This window comes from Impatiens glandulifera, chromosome 7 (assembly GCF_907164915.1).
Source record: "Impatiens glandulifera chromosome 7, dImpGla2.1, whole genome shotgun sequence".
NCBI lineage: Eukaryota > Viridiplantae > Streptophyta > Magnoliopsida > Ericales > Balsaminaceae > Impatiens > Impatiens glandulifera.
The window spans coordinates 42,748,121-42,765,094 of NC_061868.1; the positions used below are offsets into that span (position 1 = coordinate 42,748,121).

The window sequence follows — 16,974 nt, forward strand, 5'->3', positions numbered from 1 at the left end:
ATGAATACTAAAAGCATTCTCCGTATGAATCAAGGTGACGGGGAAAACAGCTACGCTAGTAATTCAAGTTTTCAGGTTTTTCTTTTCATATTTATCTTTACACTATTTGATTTGGGTTAAATAATTTGATAACATGGAAACACTTTTTGAGCTAAGTTTGTACATTAAATCTTTGATAAAATTATGATGTAAATAATCATATTCATAAATTTGTTCATCTAATTATACATGTAGATGATGATAATGAGCAAGGCGCTGCCCATTGTAAAGGATATAATCAAGGACATGTTTGTGAATAACTTAACATTACTTGATCAGATGTTAGAGAGTTTTAATATTGCAGATCTTGGATGTGCTTCAGGACCCAACACTCTTCTATTTGTGTCCGAAGTTATTGATATCATTCATAATTTGTCCAACAAAAACAATAACAAAACCCTACAAATATTGGTCCTCTTGAACGATCTATACAAAAATGACTTCAACAACATATTTACCACGCTTCCATCATTTTACGAGCAACTAAAAGAAACATATGGATATGAATTTAGCCAAAATTAATTGTTTCATCAATGGAGTACCATCGTCTTTCTACGAGAGGTTGTTTCCTTGCAAAAGTTTGCATTTTATACACTCTTCTAATAGCCTTCATTGGCTCTCTCAGGTATATTTTTGCTTTAAACTAAATTTGTTTTATCTTCTTCATAATCTATCGGTGATTTATATATATATATATATATATATATATATATATATATATATATATATATATATATATATATGTGCCAAACAATCTAGACAACAAAGGACATATCTGCATTGATAAAGCTTGTGCTCCCAATGTATTTGATGCTTACAAGGATCAATTTTACAATGACTTTTCCACTTTTCTTAACCATAGATCTCAAGAAATTGTGCCTAATGGAAGAATGATACTTACATTTATGGGAAGGAGTTTTTCAGATCTATGGAACGATGATTCTTGTTATCTTTATGGATTATTAGCCCAATCACTTAATGATATGACTTCTCAGGTTTGCATTTTATTTTAAATTATAATTTCAATTAATTATACAATTATTTATTAAAAAATATTTTTTAAATGATTACCCTATAAATTGATTTATAATAGAAAATGATTCTTAGTCTCTAAAAGCTTCTTTATTTTTAAATGATTTTATCTACAGTGTAAGTAATATCAAATAGTCATTTAATCTCTTTATTTTGGTTGGTGGGTAATTTGAAACTAATTAATTGTAGTATAAAATATTCTAATTATAGTTTTGTTGGTGTCATAGGGACTGGTTAAACAAGATGAGGTTGATTCATTCAATTTACCATTGTACACTCCTTATAAGGATGAAGTGGAGTCAATTATTATGGAAGAGAAGTCTTTTTATCATGAAAAGATAGAGATATTCAAATTTAATTGGGATGCACTTGATGATGATTACAACAAGTTCGACAAAAGTCGAAGTGGAATAAATGTAGCAAATTGTATTAGATCCGTTACCGAGCCTATGTTGGTCACTCATTTCGGGGAACTGATTTCTTTAAAGAATGTGTTTGAGATACATGTAGATCGGATTGTTAATCATCTCAAAACGAAAAAGGCAAAGATTGTCAATCTAACCATTTGCCTTAGGAAGAAATAAAATAACTATGTGCTAGACATTTTTAATATTTAATTGTGTGCTCATCATTGTCGAGTTTGTTACTTATTTTTCTGTCCAACCAATCACCATCATTTATCTTCTTATGCATAAATTTTTTAGTTGAATACAATATTATTGGATGACTTAATTATTTCCCTTGATGATATAAGAGATTAGTAAGTATTTCATCTTTATTTATTTTGTATCGTATGGCTATGTTTCCCTCTCCTTTCTCTTCTTTTTGAAGTTATTTTTTTCTCTTATTACGTATTAAAACAAGTATGTACAGATTTTTTAAAAAAAGAAAAAAAAGACAAATAATACTAGATGACTTATATATTCTAAAATTTATAAAAGTCAAAATTGTCAAATTGAGGATATTTATCAATTTGGATTCAAATTTTTTTTTTTCAAACTTTACAATTTGCCAAATTTATTATTTTTTTTTAATTCTTAACGGTTAATTTATTATTTAGGTGACATTATTTATAATAAATATATGTCACTAATTTATTGACATGTCACTTCTTTTTAATTAGTTAATATATATAAATAAGAGAACATGATAAAACAATTATTTGCGGCTCATATGTTTTCAACAACGATTCTGAGAGCCTTCACTTCATAATTCTCTCGCCATTATATATCGTCGGTCATTCTCATTTGTAACTTGCCCAACAGTCCAACTGTGATCTACTTGTGTTCCTCTTCTTCTTCTTTTGATAGCACCCATTGATTTAACACGAGTAGTTGGATTGAATGATGCTGTTCGAAGAGAAGGAACACAGATAAACATTTTTTTTGTGCATTTATACATGTAGCACTCGTTGACATTTTTAGACGCAATTTCATGTTTTAAACCCTCGAAACACACATACAATTGTTTGAATTTATTCAAACCGGTTGATTCATCTTTGGTGGTTTGGAGGATCAATGTACTTGTGTCATTATTTTTTCAACTCCACAATTTACCTCTACAAATCAACAAACTCATTATCATTGTTACCTTGAAGTAACTTGAATTTCTTATAATACGAAAACATTGGCTCTTCTCATTAGGGAATAAGTAACATCGCAATTCAATTGCTCATTACATTATTATTCAATTGTACTCACCAAGATGCCTTGTTTCAATAAAATCATGTCCCTAAATTTTAAGGAAACATATCGAGAAGTAACCAACAGTTACGTTGTCTGAATAACATCTATGTTGTGGATAGTATGTCTTCACAATCCAATTTTTATGTGTTTTGTCTTTACTACAAAAAATGCCACAAACAATCATTACTCGCACATTTCACCTGCATTCGATAAGACTATTATTTCAACCATAGTAGACTAACACGATAATCGCAAACATAATATATAATTGCAATCTTAATGTCTTTTTTACTTTTAAAAAACATCACAACCATAAATTTTTCTAAACCATTAGCCGAATTGAAGTTGTAAGGTATACTCATACTAGGGCGTCGATGTGCTTGATAAGATATGAAATCGTCATCAAAACCTTCATAATCACTATCAATATTATCATCTCATATGTAACTATCGGGATAGTCACTTCACTATCATTTTCATTCTCAAGAAAAATATTTTTACCATTTTCCTCGTATGAAATTCCTCTTCCACCTTGACTTTACAGAAGAGATTTTCTCTTCCCCTCACAAATCTCTTATTCTCTAACTTTAACATCTTCATCAATATTATATGTTGATTTTCATCAATAAAATGAGTAACATAATATTTCTCTTTGCCAATCTCTTCTTCTCCAACTTGAACATCTTCATCAATATTAGTTATTCTAATCAACACCCTCTTTTTTAACAATAAAATTTTGCTGTTTAGTTCTAATTGTAATCCATTCTTTAATATTAAGTTCAATTCTTCTATATCCTCTTCAAAAAATTTAGACATTTTATCTTCTAAATTTACTTTTGTCACCTTTTCAACTTCAACATCAACCTATTCTTTATTTTCAAATTAAACCTCTTCTTCACCTTATTTCATTTATTATCATTTTCAAGATATTGAAATTGTAGAAGTATCACGTCCTAACTTGGTTTAGTGCATCATTAAGGTTAAGGTAAATAATAACCTCTAGATAACTTTAAAGAAGTTGTACAACCTCCAACACATCATGATTAATATTAAATCATCTTCCCTCTCACAAAACCAAAATCTAAAGAGAGACTGATTTTTGTAGACCAATAATTCAGCAAACTTCATAAAATCTCAAATGCTTAATTGATACACATTTCTTATGACCATGAAATTTTATTGATTATTATGTATGAATTTCACAAATCTGCATAAATTGAAGTGGGTTGATTAAGGAATTGTATTAAATAAAATTATTAAAAGGGATTATAAAATTAAAATTTCATACTATATGGGATTTGGAGAAAGTTTTTTCTTGACTTAGTGAAGATGTTTAAGTGCATTGGTTTCCCTTAACCAAATATTCTTCATTAGATCATAATTAAATATTATTTAATTAATTTATTGTAAACCCTTACAAAAAGTTCTAATTTCAGTTGTAAAGAACAAATAACCTTTATTTAAATTTTAGGAAAAAAATTTCTAAATCAAAATAAAAATTTGAATTTTATACACTAAAATCCTAAATTAAATATTTAAACCTACAGAGTTAGAAAAGTTGAGCTTTATTAGCGAGTTATGAATGAATTCATTTTCCCATTATACCAGTTAATTATACATTTCACTCTTTAAACCTACTAATTATTTTATTTTATAAATCTAAAACACATATAATTAAAATTAATAATACTTAGTTAAATAATTAAAATAAAATTTAAATATTATATATATATATTAAAATAACATAAATTGTATAAATATTAAAATAAAATATATAACATAAATATTAAAATAACACACATATTTTATCTTTAATTAATTTTATAAACTTAATTTTATAAAATTAATTAAAATAAAACATAATAAAATATAAATATATATCTAAAATTAAACATTATAAATTAAACAATTAAATATATATAATTAAAATTAAACAATTAAATTTAAAAAGAAATGAAAGGATAAAAGATGACAATTGAGTTCATTTCTAATCAATGTAGTGGATTATGAAAACATAAAGGGAATCTAAGTATGGAATTAAAATTCTTACAAACTCAACAAAAACTATAACACAATTAAATATGCATAATAAATCCAAGCATGGTCTTAAAAGTCTTACAAACTCAACCAATAATAGAACACAATTAAATATGCATGCCAAAGTCATTATTTTATTTCTTCCTCAGGGAAACGGTGAGGTTAATGAATTTTGTTTTTTCCGTTTTAAGATGATTAGCTATGCGTTCTGCGTATCTCTTGAACACATTGTTTAAGAAGAGCTCTCCAAAATGAGTCACCAACATCTGCTCTGTAACTGCTCTAATACAATCAGCTATATCTTGTCCACTTTTCTTTTTATCATCACTATCATCTTGATCCCAATTGTCTTTGAAAATCACTATCTTTTCAAGCTCAAAAGACATCTCTTTCACAATGATTTCCTTTACTTCTTCATGATAAGGAGTATATAAAGGTAAATTAAATGAGTCAACATCTTCCTTTTTAATGAGTCCCTGTTAGCACAACAAAACGAACATTTGAATATGTTACAATATAAAGAATTAGTTTAAAATTATCCACAAACAATATAAAGATATTAATAAACTATTTAATAATATACTATAAATAAAATCTTTAAAAAGAAAAAATGAAGTGTTTATAAATTCACATGTAACAATTCTTGTATAATAAATCAATTAAAAGTTAAACATCTCTTATTTAATAAAACCAATTATATAACTAATTAAAATTTAAATTTAAACCTGAGAAACCATGTCTAGAAGTGACTGAGCTAATAATTCCCAAAGGCAACAACAATCATTGTTTGATGGTTCTGGAATGCACCTTCCCATAAATGTAAGGACCATTCTACCTGATGGCAAAATTTCATGGGATCTTTTGTTAAGAAATGAGGAGAAGTCCTTATAAAACTGATTCTTATAAGCCTCAAACACATTAGGAAGACAATCTTTTGCAATGTAAATATGTCCTTTGTTTTCTAGATTTTTCGGCACCTGTATCAATCAATATAAAAATGTGAAAACAAATTAAGTTAATTAATTACTGGTTATATCTTTTAACATTGAAATCATAATTAATTTTGTCAAAAACAAACCTGGGAGAGCCAATGAAGGCTACTAGAAGAGTGTACAAAATGCAAGCTTTTGCTTGGTTGCAACCTCTCATATAATGATGCAGCCACTCCAGAGATGAAACATTTTTGACTAAATTCATATCCATGTTTCTCTTGTAGCCGGTCAAGGAAGGATGGAAGTGTACTAAAAATGCTGTTGAAGTCATTTTTGTGCAAATCGTTCAACACGATCGATATCTCTAGAGCTTGGTTTTGGTTTTGGTTTTGGTTGGACAAATTGTTAATAGTATCAATAACTTCCGACATAAATAGAAACGTATTGGGACCGGAGGCACATCCAATATCTGCAATCTTAAAACTCTCCAATACTTCAAATGGTATGAAATGATTAGTAAACATGTCCTTGATTGTATCCTTCACAGTGGACATTGTCATACTGAGCCACCTCATCTAAATCAAATGGAGAGAAGAGAATAATCAATCTCTTTTGTTTGTTTAGATAATATCTGTATCTTATATTTTCAGATTTCTTTAGAAGACCATGAATGGTTAGAAATGATATAAAGATCACTTCTAAAAAAAATAAAAATAAAGAATGTGATGGCCAAAATAACAACAATAATAATACAGCAGTGATTTCCCCATGCCATGATATGTGTTACTTTTGTGAGGTGGTTATTTGATATGTAATGTTCTTATTAAAAATGTAAAAAAAAAAAAAAATCAATTTTTTACTCATGATTTAATTGCAATGTTGATCTGAAATATGTAAATGGAAAATAAGAGATATAAACCTGAATAGTAGAATTCTTTGCGTAGCTCTTTTCTCCATCACCATGATTCATGTGAAGAATGTTTATGGTAGACATCTGATTCTCTCTCTCTCTAAACTTTATCTCAAAGAGCTTTCATATAAGGTTCAGCTTGATTCCCTTTGCTCATACATTTATATACATAATAAACAAAACAAAAAAAAACTATACAATTGTATTCTTATCTGGCTAAATTAAACTTTGAAATCTTGAATAAAAGGATCAGTATCATAAAAAAAAGATGGAGGTTTATATATATATATATATATATATATATATATATATATATATATATATATATATATATATATATATATATATATATAATAAATATATAATAAAAAATGGTTGGAATTGTCAAATTGGTGTCTTCATTCAGCATAATTGAAATTTGGAATATTTTTTTTAAACATCATAAATTTGATCTCTTTAGTGTAAAAATTATACAAAACAAGATTTTGTTTTCAGTGTTTCAAACATTATTAACATATTACTTACTTGACATTTATAAATAAATTAAAGATAAATTCACTAATTTAATTATAAAATTATAGCCCATTAAAGGTTTTAATAATATATTGAGCAAAAATAGATAATATTTATATTAAGGTGTAATCTTAAAGTTAGTACAAAGTTTAGGGGAAATATCAAGTTTCCTTCATTAAAAGTTATTTGTTGAGATAATCTTGTTTGATTTGAAGTTAAGAAAAATAATTTTAAGTAATAAACAATTTCATTAATGTGGAAATTAGTTTATCACTTTTCTTATATATCTCTTAAATTTTATTTTGGTGAGTGGACTATTTCGATGCTTGATTACTCTTGGGAGTTGTTTAAGGAACTGGTTTTGGATTTTTCCTAAAAACCCATGTTTGATAAAACTAAAAAAACAGTTTTTTTTTTAAATTATTATGACCAAAATATCCTTAATAAAGTATGTTTTTTTATTAATACTAATTTTTCTTAATATAAAATAAAATATTTAAGTAAAGAGTAATTTTGGTATTTTAATTATTAAAATGATTAATTAGATTGGGAATGTGATTGTTGAGTTTTGGGACAAAAACTGAGTTTTATCTCAATAACTAATTATTTAATGTATGAACTAATAAAAGTTCATTTAAACGCATGTACTATTAAAAATTGGTAATTTAGTCTCTATTAATAACATAGATAATTTTTTAATTTTTTTTATATATTTATTAATTAAATAATAATTTTTTCTCATTTCCAATAAAGTTACCAATTGTGAATCAATCTGTATTCTCAATAATGCATAATATGTTTCATCGAATCTTTCAATGCCATGTTCTATATTGTTCTCGTCTGTCATCGTTTCAAATATTTCAATCTAGACTTGCAACTCTGATACCAATGGTTAGAATTTGGGTGCCGAAATCCAATCTGTTTGAAACGATTTATAAAAACACAAAAGACACATATTTATAGTGGTTCACTCAAAAGAGATACATTCACTTTATCGATCACCAGATTTCATCATGAAGAAGAAGAATATAGAGTTTTTGCCTCACACTCTTTATCTCTAAAATTATATTATTTTTTTTGTAAAACCCTTACAATATATATATATATATATATATATATATATATATATATATATATATATATATATATATATGATAAAAAAAAATTAAATAATTAAACTTATATAGGGTTTATTATAAGTCTAAACTTAATAACTCAACCGTTTAAAAAACAAGAATATTGACCTAATCACTAAACACACCATTAACTATTTAAGAATATAAATGAAAATTAGAATAATATGTTTTATTAAATATTTTTCTTATATTTAATTTATTGGTTCTTGTCGAAATTGTTTCAAAGTGATATTATTGTGTTTATGTTTATGGATCTAATATTTTTTATTTGTGTATCCCACATTAACATTAATATATTTATTTATAAATGTTATAATTTATTTTATAAATAATTAATCATTTTATTAAAAAAATTAATTTTAAAAAATATAAATATTATATTAATCAACTCTTCTTTTTGTTTTTTTAATAATATACAATAATTTAAATAATAATAATACTTTATGGTGGATATAATGAACCATATTTAAAAAATATAAATATTTTATATACAATAAAAAAATGAGTGATAAAATAAAATAAAATAAAAAATGAGAAAAACTAGATCAAACTTTTTAATATAATAAAATTGAGGATATTTTGGACTTCATATTATACAATTATTTTGTTATGGTTATATTTGGATTGATTGGTTTAAAATTAGATAAAAGAGATCATGTTTATGGAAATTATTTTGATCACAAATATTTTGATATATCAAAAGATATATATACCAAGTATCAAATCTTTAACCTCGTTAGTCTTTCTTAAATAATAATAATTCAAATCAAATAATTTTGATTATAATGTGAATATATAGGTCATCTTCATGTACCATTACCGACCTTATAAGTAATTACTCTATTCTAAGTCAAAATAGACAGCTATATAAAACACGTGGATTTATAATTATAATATATGCAGCTAGCTAATACCCACATGATTCAAGTCAATGATATCAAGGAAATCTTTTTATTCATATCTTTATTTCTAGGCAAAAAAAACTCTATTACAACGATATTACAATATTTGATATTTAGGGATAAGTGATAACGGTTTTTAAACACGTCAATAATGCTGTCATTTGATTTAAGAAATAGGTTATAGTGTAATTAATCAATAACATTGTCAATACTCAATAATATAACATGCATTTTGGCTGTTGTTATTACAAAAGATTTCCATTTCTCGAATTTATAAAAAAAAATATTTTAACTATTTTAATTTAAAAATCACTTATAAAATACATTTAAATGTTTAATACAAATTTCATATAATAAGATAATTTTAAATATTATTCTAAAATTTACATTCAAAATCTGCATCTATTTAAAATCAACTACATTCCAATAATTTCAAATCATAAACTAAATGAAATTTATAATACAAAAATAAAATCAGTTCATCTTTTATTTCTTTCATAGCTCACATCAATCCCACACAAAATTTATCATCTATATATCTGCACATAGCATAGTTAACCTTGACTTCACGAAACAGCACCTCCTACAAAGATAACCAAAAGACCTGATACGCATTTTCTTGAATCAACATCACCCGCCATATAAGAATCTGTAAAACCTTCCAAAACAGGAGTATCACTTCCAAAGCATAAACGTACTTTCGAAGAGCCTTGAAGATATCTGAGATTCACTTAACAGCCAACCAATGTTCTCCTCCTGGGTTGAAGAGATACCGACTAACAACACCAACTGGGTGTGCTAGGGCTGGTCTGGTACATACCATGGCATACATAAGACTACCAACTGCGGAGGCATATACTATATTCTTCATCTCATCTTTCTCTTTCTCACTTGTAGGATATTGTTTAGAACTCAACTTGAAATGACCTGCAAGTGGAACTGAAACCAGTTTTGCATTTTTCTTGCAAACCTCTCAAGTACCTTCTCAATGTACTTCTCTCTTGTGATAGCCAAAGTGTTATGTTCTTTCTGTCTCTTGTGATTTCCATGCCTAGGATCTTCTTCACTGAACCCAAATCCTTCATCGCAAAAGACTTGTTCAAATCCCTTTTGAGTTTCTAAATTTTCGCAATATCTTGCCCAACAATCAATATATCATCAACATAGATCAGAAGAATAACATAATCATCAACGCAATATCTCTTGATGAAAACACAATGATTAGAAACAATCAATATATCATCAACATAGATCAGAAGAATAACATAATCATCAACGCAATATCTCTTGATGAAAACACAATGATTAGAAGTAGTCTTACTGTACTTATTTGCTTCCATAAAGGAGTCAAAATTCCTATATCATTGTCTAGGCTCTTGCTAAATCCGTATAGGCTTTTACTCAACCTGCAGACAATATTTTTTTTACCTTTAATTTTAAACCCCTCAGGTTATTCCATATAGATCTCTTCCTCCAAGTCACCATGGAGAAATGCAGTCTTTACATCAAGTTGTTCAATTTACAAATCTTGACTAGCAGTCAATGCTAACACAACTCTAATGCATGACCTCTTCACAACTGGTGAGAAAATCTCTTCAAAATCAATCCCCTTTTTTTTGACCAAAGACCTTCACAACCGGTCTTGTTTTGTATCGAGGTTGTGAGCTATTCTCTTGATGCTTCAACTTGAATACCCACTTGTTCTTCAAAGTCTTCTTTCCTTTCAGAAATTTCACCAAGTCATAAGTCTCATTCTCTTACAAGGAATTTATCTCTTCTTGCATTGCCACCGACCACTTGTTCTTGTTTTCATAAGACAATACTTCTTGATAGGTTCTAGTTCTCCCTCGTTAGTCAACATCACATACTCATTGGAAGGATACATACTAGAAGGTGTTCGTTGCCTACTAGATCTTCTAATATGTTGATCATCGAGTGCTCTAGAGAACTGTCATCATCTTGTTCAGTTTCCTCTGTTGGCTCAACATCAATTAGAGGAGTCTCATCAACCTCAACTTGAGCATTTTCCACATCATTGGGCTGTGATTGTGGTGTACGAATCCTACTATTATCGGGATCTTCCTTCTTCATAGACTTTGGCTTTTCTTTTTTCTCAAAGTGTTCAATTGTTCGATCTTCAAAGAATACCACATCTTTTCTTATAATGAGTTTCTTATTAATTGGGTCTTAGCATCGGTACCCAAATTCTTTGTGGCCATACCCAATAAAGATACACTGTCTCATCTTGCTATCAAGTTTAACTCTTTCATCTCAAGGAACATTAACAAACACTTTCCAACCAAAAACTCTCTAGTGATCATAAAAGACGCCCTTACATCTCCAAACTCTTTCTAGAACGTCTTTATCTAAAGGAGTTGAGGATGAAAGGTTTATCAGATCAACCGCTGTCTTCATTGCCTCTCCCCAAAAGGATTTTGGCAACATAACATGAGACAACATACACAAGATTATCTCATTGATAGACCTGACCATCCTCTTTGCGACTCCATTTTGTTGAGGTGTTTTTGGTACAGTCTTTAAAAGTTTGATACCATGACTTCTATAGTATTCCACAAATGGCCCTCTGTATTCGCCACCATTGTCCAAACAAACACATTTCAACTTCTTCCCAGTTTCTCTCTTCACTTCAGCATGAAACAACTTGAAGTAATCCAATTCTTGATCCTTAGTCTTAATGAAATAGGCCCACACATTCCTTGAGAAATCATCGATAAAAGTGATGTAATAATAAGCACCACCTAAAGTCAAGGAATCCATAAAACATATGTCTATGTGAACCATATCTAGAATATTATGCTTCCTAGATGGAGAGAAACTCTTGAAGGACACTCTATGTTGCTTACGAACTAAGAAATTCGTGCATTTCTTCAAATTTGTGGACTTCAACCCTGAAGGTCGATTGTCTTAGAGAAAACTCGCATGTCATTCTAACTTAAGTGACCAAGTCGCTTATGCCAAAGTTGTGCTAAACAATCATTAATTGCATTTGTTTCTCCCCCGTAAGACTTAACATCTGTCACATAAAGAGAACCGACTTTCATTCCTTTAGCTACCACCAAAGACCCCTTAGTGAGTTTTTATTTTCCTTCACCAAAGTGACTATGATAACCCTCATCATCAAGAATGTCAGTGGAGATCAAATTCATCCGAATATTGGGAACATGTCGAACATTCTTCAAAAGTAGTTTGCACGAAGTGTTAGTATCCAAACAAACATTTCATTTTCCAACAATCTTACACGTAACATGGTTTCCCAGCGTCATTGAACCAAACTGTCCACTAGTGTAAGAAGTAAATATATCACAACGATTGGTGACATGATAAGAAACACCTGAGTCTACCACCTATTGTATATCTTGAGAAACAAAGTTGATACTATCATTGTCGTAAACAATATCGATGTTGTTACCACCCACATCTGCAACTTTACTACTTCCATCTTACTTATTCTCCTTTTGTTCCCGCTTCAAAGATCAACACTGATACTTATTGTGTCCTGTCTTTCCACAATGATAACATGTAATCTTTTTTCTCGAGTTGGATGTTCCCTGTGACCGGTTTGAACTGCCATTGTGATTCTTTGGAGTTTACTTTTCTCAGTCACGAACAATTGACTTGGAATCGAGAAGCCTTGTTCTTTTCTTCTAGCCTCTTCATTCAACACACTCTCTTTCATCATTTTCAAAGTGGGCTTACCTTGTATAACAAAATTGGTAATTGAAATCACAAGTGTCTCTCAACTATCAGGCAAAGAATTAATCAAACACATAACATGGAGTTCATCATCAAATTTCATTCATATCGCAGTCGACTCATTTAGAATACCCTGAAAAGCATTTAGATGCTCGGACATAGAAGACCCGTCTTGATATTTCAACGAGCAAATTTTTCTAAATAGAAATGCTTTATTTTGAGTGTTGTTCTTCTCATACAACTCACTCAAAATAGTCCACATTTTATGAGCATTAACCTTAGTAGCCACATGTTGATACACGTTGTTGTCAACCCATTGCTTGATCTTACCAACTGCCTTTCTATTCAGTTTCTTTCAATCTGCATCTGACATAGCCTCTGGTTTGCCTTTATCACCTAAGAAAGTTTCTTCATAATCATAATTACATAATAAGTCTTCCATCTGTGACTTCCAGATTGTGTAGTTGGTAGCTGTGAGTTTGATCATCGTGTCATTACTACTCAACGATTCTTTCATTTGAATTATACAAGAATCACCACCAAACAAACTCAGCCCTGATACCACTTGTTAAAGAAACCGAATAAAAGCACTTAGTCGACTGGTCGGAGGCTAATCGGAATCCTTCTTTAGAGAGAATAGAGTGTACAGGGAAGAGGGAGTAGAGATCTAAGATAAAATTATTTCTCTCTTCTTTTTTTTTTTTTTTTAATTAATGAAATATCCTAATGGGCTTTATTTTTGGTCAAACAAAAACCATTTACACGGGATTGGATAAATAAACTATTTTCCTTTTCTCAAGATATATTCATGGCTAGAACTCTTTATATATATTTTTTAGAAAACAAAATCTTGATGAAAATTAGTTTGAAAGGCTCTCAATCAAGATACATTGTAATCATCAATGTTGTCGACCAAAACTTCAAAAAATATTTTTTTAGATTTTGTATTAATTGTAGTAAAATTTACCACCATAAAAACTAATTTCCTATATTGTGAATATTATTAGATGGAATAAGTAATTATGTTATAAAATCATTTTTTCTATTTTAAAATAATTACCTTATATCAATGAAAAATATATTTGGACCGATTGATTCTGTCACCACAAACATAATTATAGAAGAAAAATAATTTTTCATGTCATTTAGCATTTAAAACAAAATATGTGTTTTATATTTACTTTTAATAACAGAATATATAAATACGTTAAAAATCTATATAATTGTACTTTGAATGGTTATTACTTGGTTTAATTTTAAATTTGAATTCAATGTTTTTTTTGGTAAGACCGTGAATTATAGTATCACTCTAAATTCATGACAGTTAACTAAACAAATAAATTAATTAAAAACAATATTGATAAGATTTTGGTAAATTTACTATCATATCATAAAAAGTGATTCATTTCGTAATCTTTAATTTAATTAAAATAAAATAGTGCTCTATATATATATAAAGAAAGTGAATGAAACAATCTTTCATATATTCTCCCATATTTAAATTTTACAAATAAGAGTTTTTAAATATTTAATCAAAACATTCCTATATTCTAATATTTTTATAGAAAGTATTGCATAATAACATAAATATAGTTTTAAAGTTATTATTTTTAACAAAGGAATATTATGTTAATAAATATGATATTATCATTCACCCTTACTCATTTCTAATAAATTTAATAGTATATTTTTTAAATAGGCTTTTTTATTTCATATAACTTTTGTACGGTAAAGTGTTACTCGAACGCAGCTTTTTCTTTTGATAATTAAAAAATTGTACTTGGAGAGCTAACATGAACCAAGCTAACATGACAGTTCTACAGTCATGTCTCCCGCTTAAATTCAAAGCGATTTCAGATAAAAGATTTCTCTTAAACTTAAACGCTTTTAGATAGAATTGAACCGTGACCATTTTTAGTTTAATTATTTAAATAATTCACATCGAACAAAGCCAACAATAATAGTTTCTAAGAAATTAATTGCCAGTGTTCTCACTTAAAATCGTGTGTCATATTAATATTTTATTTTAATATATATATAAATATATAGAATAGTAAAAAATAATACATAATGATTCGTCTCTATTCTAAAAGGTAAATAATTTGTTACCTTTCTAATAAGTGCTTCTATCTTATCAAGAAATATTTGAAAACAGCTGTAGAGTTTTGTTTTTATTGAAAATAAAATCATAAAAAGTATATTATATGGGAAATTTGATCAAATAACCTCAAAGATGAGGTTATTTGATCTGATGGTAAATTGATAAATTTATTGCGCTCGTGGTGATTTTATTTTTTTTGGACGATTTTTCCCTTGTCGCGAAACGCTAAGTCACTTAGCGTTTCGCGAAGTGACGACATGTGAAATGTCCAAATTGCCCTTACTATTTAATATAACCTCCGTACTTTTTTTTCATTTTTTTCTTCTCCTTCTCTCTCTTCCCGCTCTTCTCCTCCTTCTCTCTAAACTCCGGCGGCGGCGGCGGCGATCTCGTCGGAGATCTCGGCGGAGAAGTTCGTTCGAAATCCACTATGAGCTCGACGACGTGCACGAGCACTGTTCCAATAGGTACGTCTATTTGAAGCATGTTTTATTGATGTTCGTTTTCTGAGATTGATTAGGGTTTACTTCCCGTTTCGCTAAGTGCCCAGCGATTCGCGAAGGACTTCTCGTTTCGCTAAGTGCCTTACGATTCGCGAAGGCCTTCCCGTTTCACTAAGTTCATAGCGATTCGCGAAGTATTAATTATCCGTCTCTAAATCAAATCATGTTTTTATATTGCAGCTGAAGTTTTCGTTTTCTATAATGGAGAGTGAAAACTTGATGCTGATAGAATACTGTATTTTGATGCATCTTCAATCAAAACATTTGATCTACCCCAAAATACTCGTTATGCTGAATTACTTGATATACTCTATGATAGACTTAATAATCCAGATATCAGCATACGATTTAGTGCTCCAAGTGAAGTATGATATTCCGAATATCAGAAATCCAAAACCTGTTTTTATTGATAATGATGGGGATTTGAACACATATCTATCACGCTTGATTTTGGGTCGAACAGTGTCACCATTGTGTGTATCTGTAGTGGAGAAGTCAGCGTTTACTAAAGAAAAGATACCACTACTTACATACCCAACTCAAGAAAGTATACTACCACCACAACTTACTCAGAAATTTGTTCCACCTGTTGTACCCTTGGAATTCTTTGTTGAAAGTCAAAATGAAGCCGGAGAAACCTCTTTGCCTCACATCCCACTTACTCAGGACTTGCATGTTAATAGTGGTGAAAAAGCATCAATACCTATACAACCAAGTGCAAGAAGATCATCATTGGGTACACCAACTAGTGCAAGAAAGGCATCAAATGGTACACCAACAAGTGCAAGAAGATCATCAATGGGTACACCATCTAGTGCAAGACGATCTTCAATGGGTACACCATCGACAGACCCGACAAACACATCACCGCCAGACCCCACATTTGCGATGGCATTAACTAGTGAAACCGTATTGGAAGTTGGTTCGTTCTTTGAAAATAAAAAAGAACTTCAACTTGCTCTATATAAATATGTGATGGCCAATCATTTTGAATTCAAAGTGGAGAAGTCAAGAAAAAATCTTTGGGAACTCAAATGTTTGGATGAGACATGCAAGTGGAGTTTGCGGGCTGTGAAAGGTAAGTTTTCTGAGATGTTTGAGATCCGGACATTTGAGCATCAACACTCATGCTCAACTTTGTCGAGGCCCAAGAAAAAAATGCAAACACCAGCATGGGTTATTGGGCAGTGCGTGAAGAGCAAGTACATGGACCATCATCATAACCACTTGCCTAAGAAAATAATTGAAGACATGCAGACAACTTATGGGATATTTTTGACTTATAATAAGGCATGGAGGGCAAGGGAAAATGCTTTAATAGCGGTGCGAGGGACGGTAGAGGATTCTTATGGAATACTGCCATCATACCTTTACATGTTGGAGAAGTGTAATCCTGGTACCATAACCGACATACAGACAGACGAGCTCGGTCACTTCAAGTATATGTTCATGTCCCTAGGCCTCTCAATT

The 16,974-nt window shown here is 29.4% G+C and overlaps 2 protein-coding genes across 2 annotated transcripts; one reads left to right on the forward strand and one right to left on the reverse strand.

The window, feature by feature from the left end:
- On the forward strand, positions 1-1,655 carry LOC124909966 (probable jasmonic acid carboxyl methyltransferase 2). Its single transcript, XM_047450593.1, has 5 exons — positions 1-75; positions 235-555; positions 590-664; positions 780-1,034; positions 1,299-1,655. The coding sequence occupies exons 1-5, from the start codon at positions 1-3 to the stop codon at positions 1,653-1,655; spliced, it is 1,083 nt and encodes a 360-aa protein (XP_047306549.1).
- A 3,272-nt stretch (positions 1,656-4,927) lies between these two features.
- Positions 4,928-6,279, reverse strand: LOC124909967 (probable jasmonic acid carboxyl methyltransferase 2). The gene is made up of 3 exons (XM_047450594.1): positions 5,872-6,279; positions 5,519-5,770; positions 4,928-5,269 (listed from the first exon to the last, which is right to left on the reverse strand). Exons 1-3 carry the CDS (start codon positions 6,277-6,279, stop codon positions 4,928-4,930), a joined length of 1,002 nt encoding a protein of 333 aa, XP_047306550.1.
- Positions 6,280-16,974: the final 10,695 nt, after the last annotated feature.

What these genes read in the sequence shown, in the direction of transcription:
- LOC124909967 (XM_047450594.1), bottom strand. Translation starts at nt 6,279, where the DNA reads ATGTCCACTGTGAAGGATACAATCAAGGACATGTTTACTAATCATTTC. An exon ending in GCCTTCATTGGCTCTCCCAG is followed by an intron (nt 5,771 to 5,871) that starts GTTTGTTTTTGA and finishes TGATTGATACAG; the next exon opens with GTGCCGAAAAATCTAGAAAA. An exon ending in TTCTAGACATGGTTTCTCAG is followed by an intron (nt 5,270 to 5,518) that starts GTTTAAATTTAA and finishes TTGTGCTAACAG; the next exon opens with GGACTCATTAAAAAGGAAGA.
- LOC124909966 (XM_047450593.1), top strand. Translation starts at nt 1, where the DNA reads ATGAATACTAAAAGCATTCTCCGTATGAATCAAGGTGACGGGGAAAAC. An exon ending in GCCTTCATTGGCTCTCTCAG is followed by an intron (nt 665 to 779) that starts GTATATTTTTGC and finishes TATATATATATA; the next exon opens with TATGTGCCAAACAATCTAGA. An exon ending in TTAATGATATGACTTCTCAG is followed by an intron (nt 1,035 to 1,298) that starts GTTTGCATTTTA and finishes TTGGTGTCATAG; the next exon opens with GGACTGGTTAAACAAGATGA.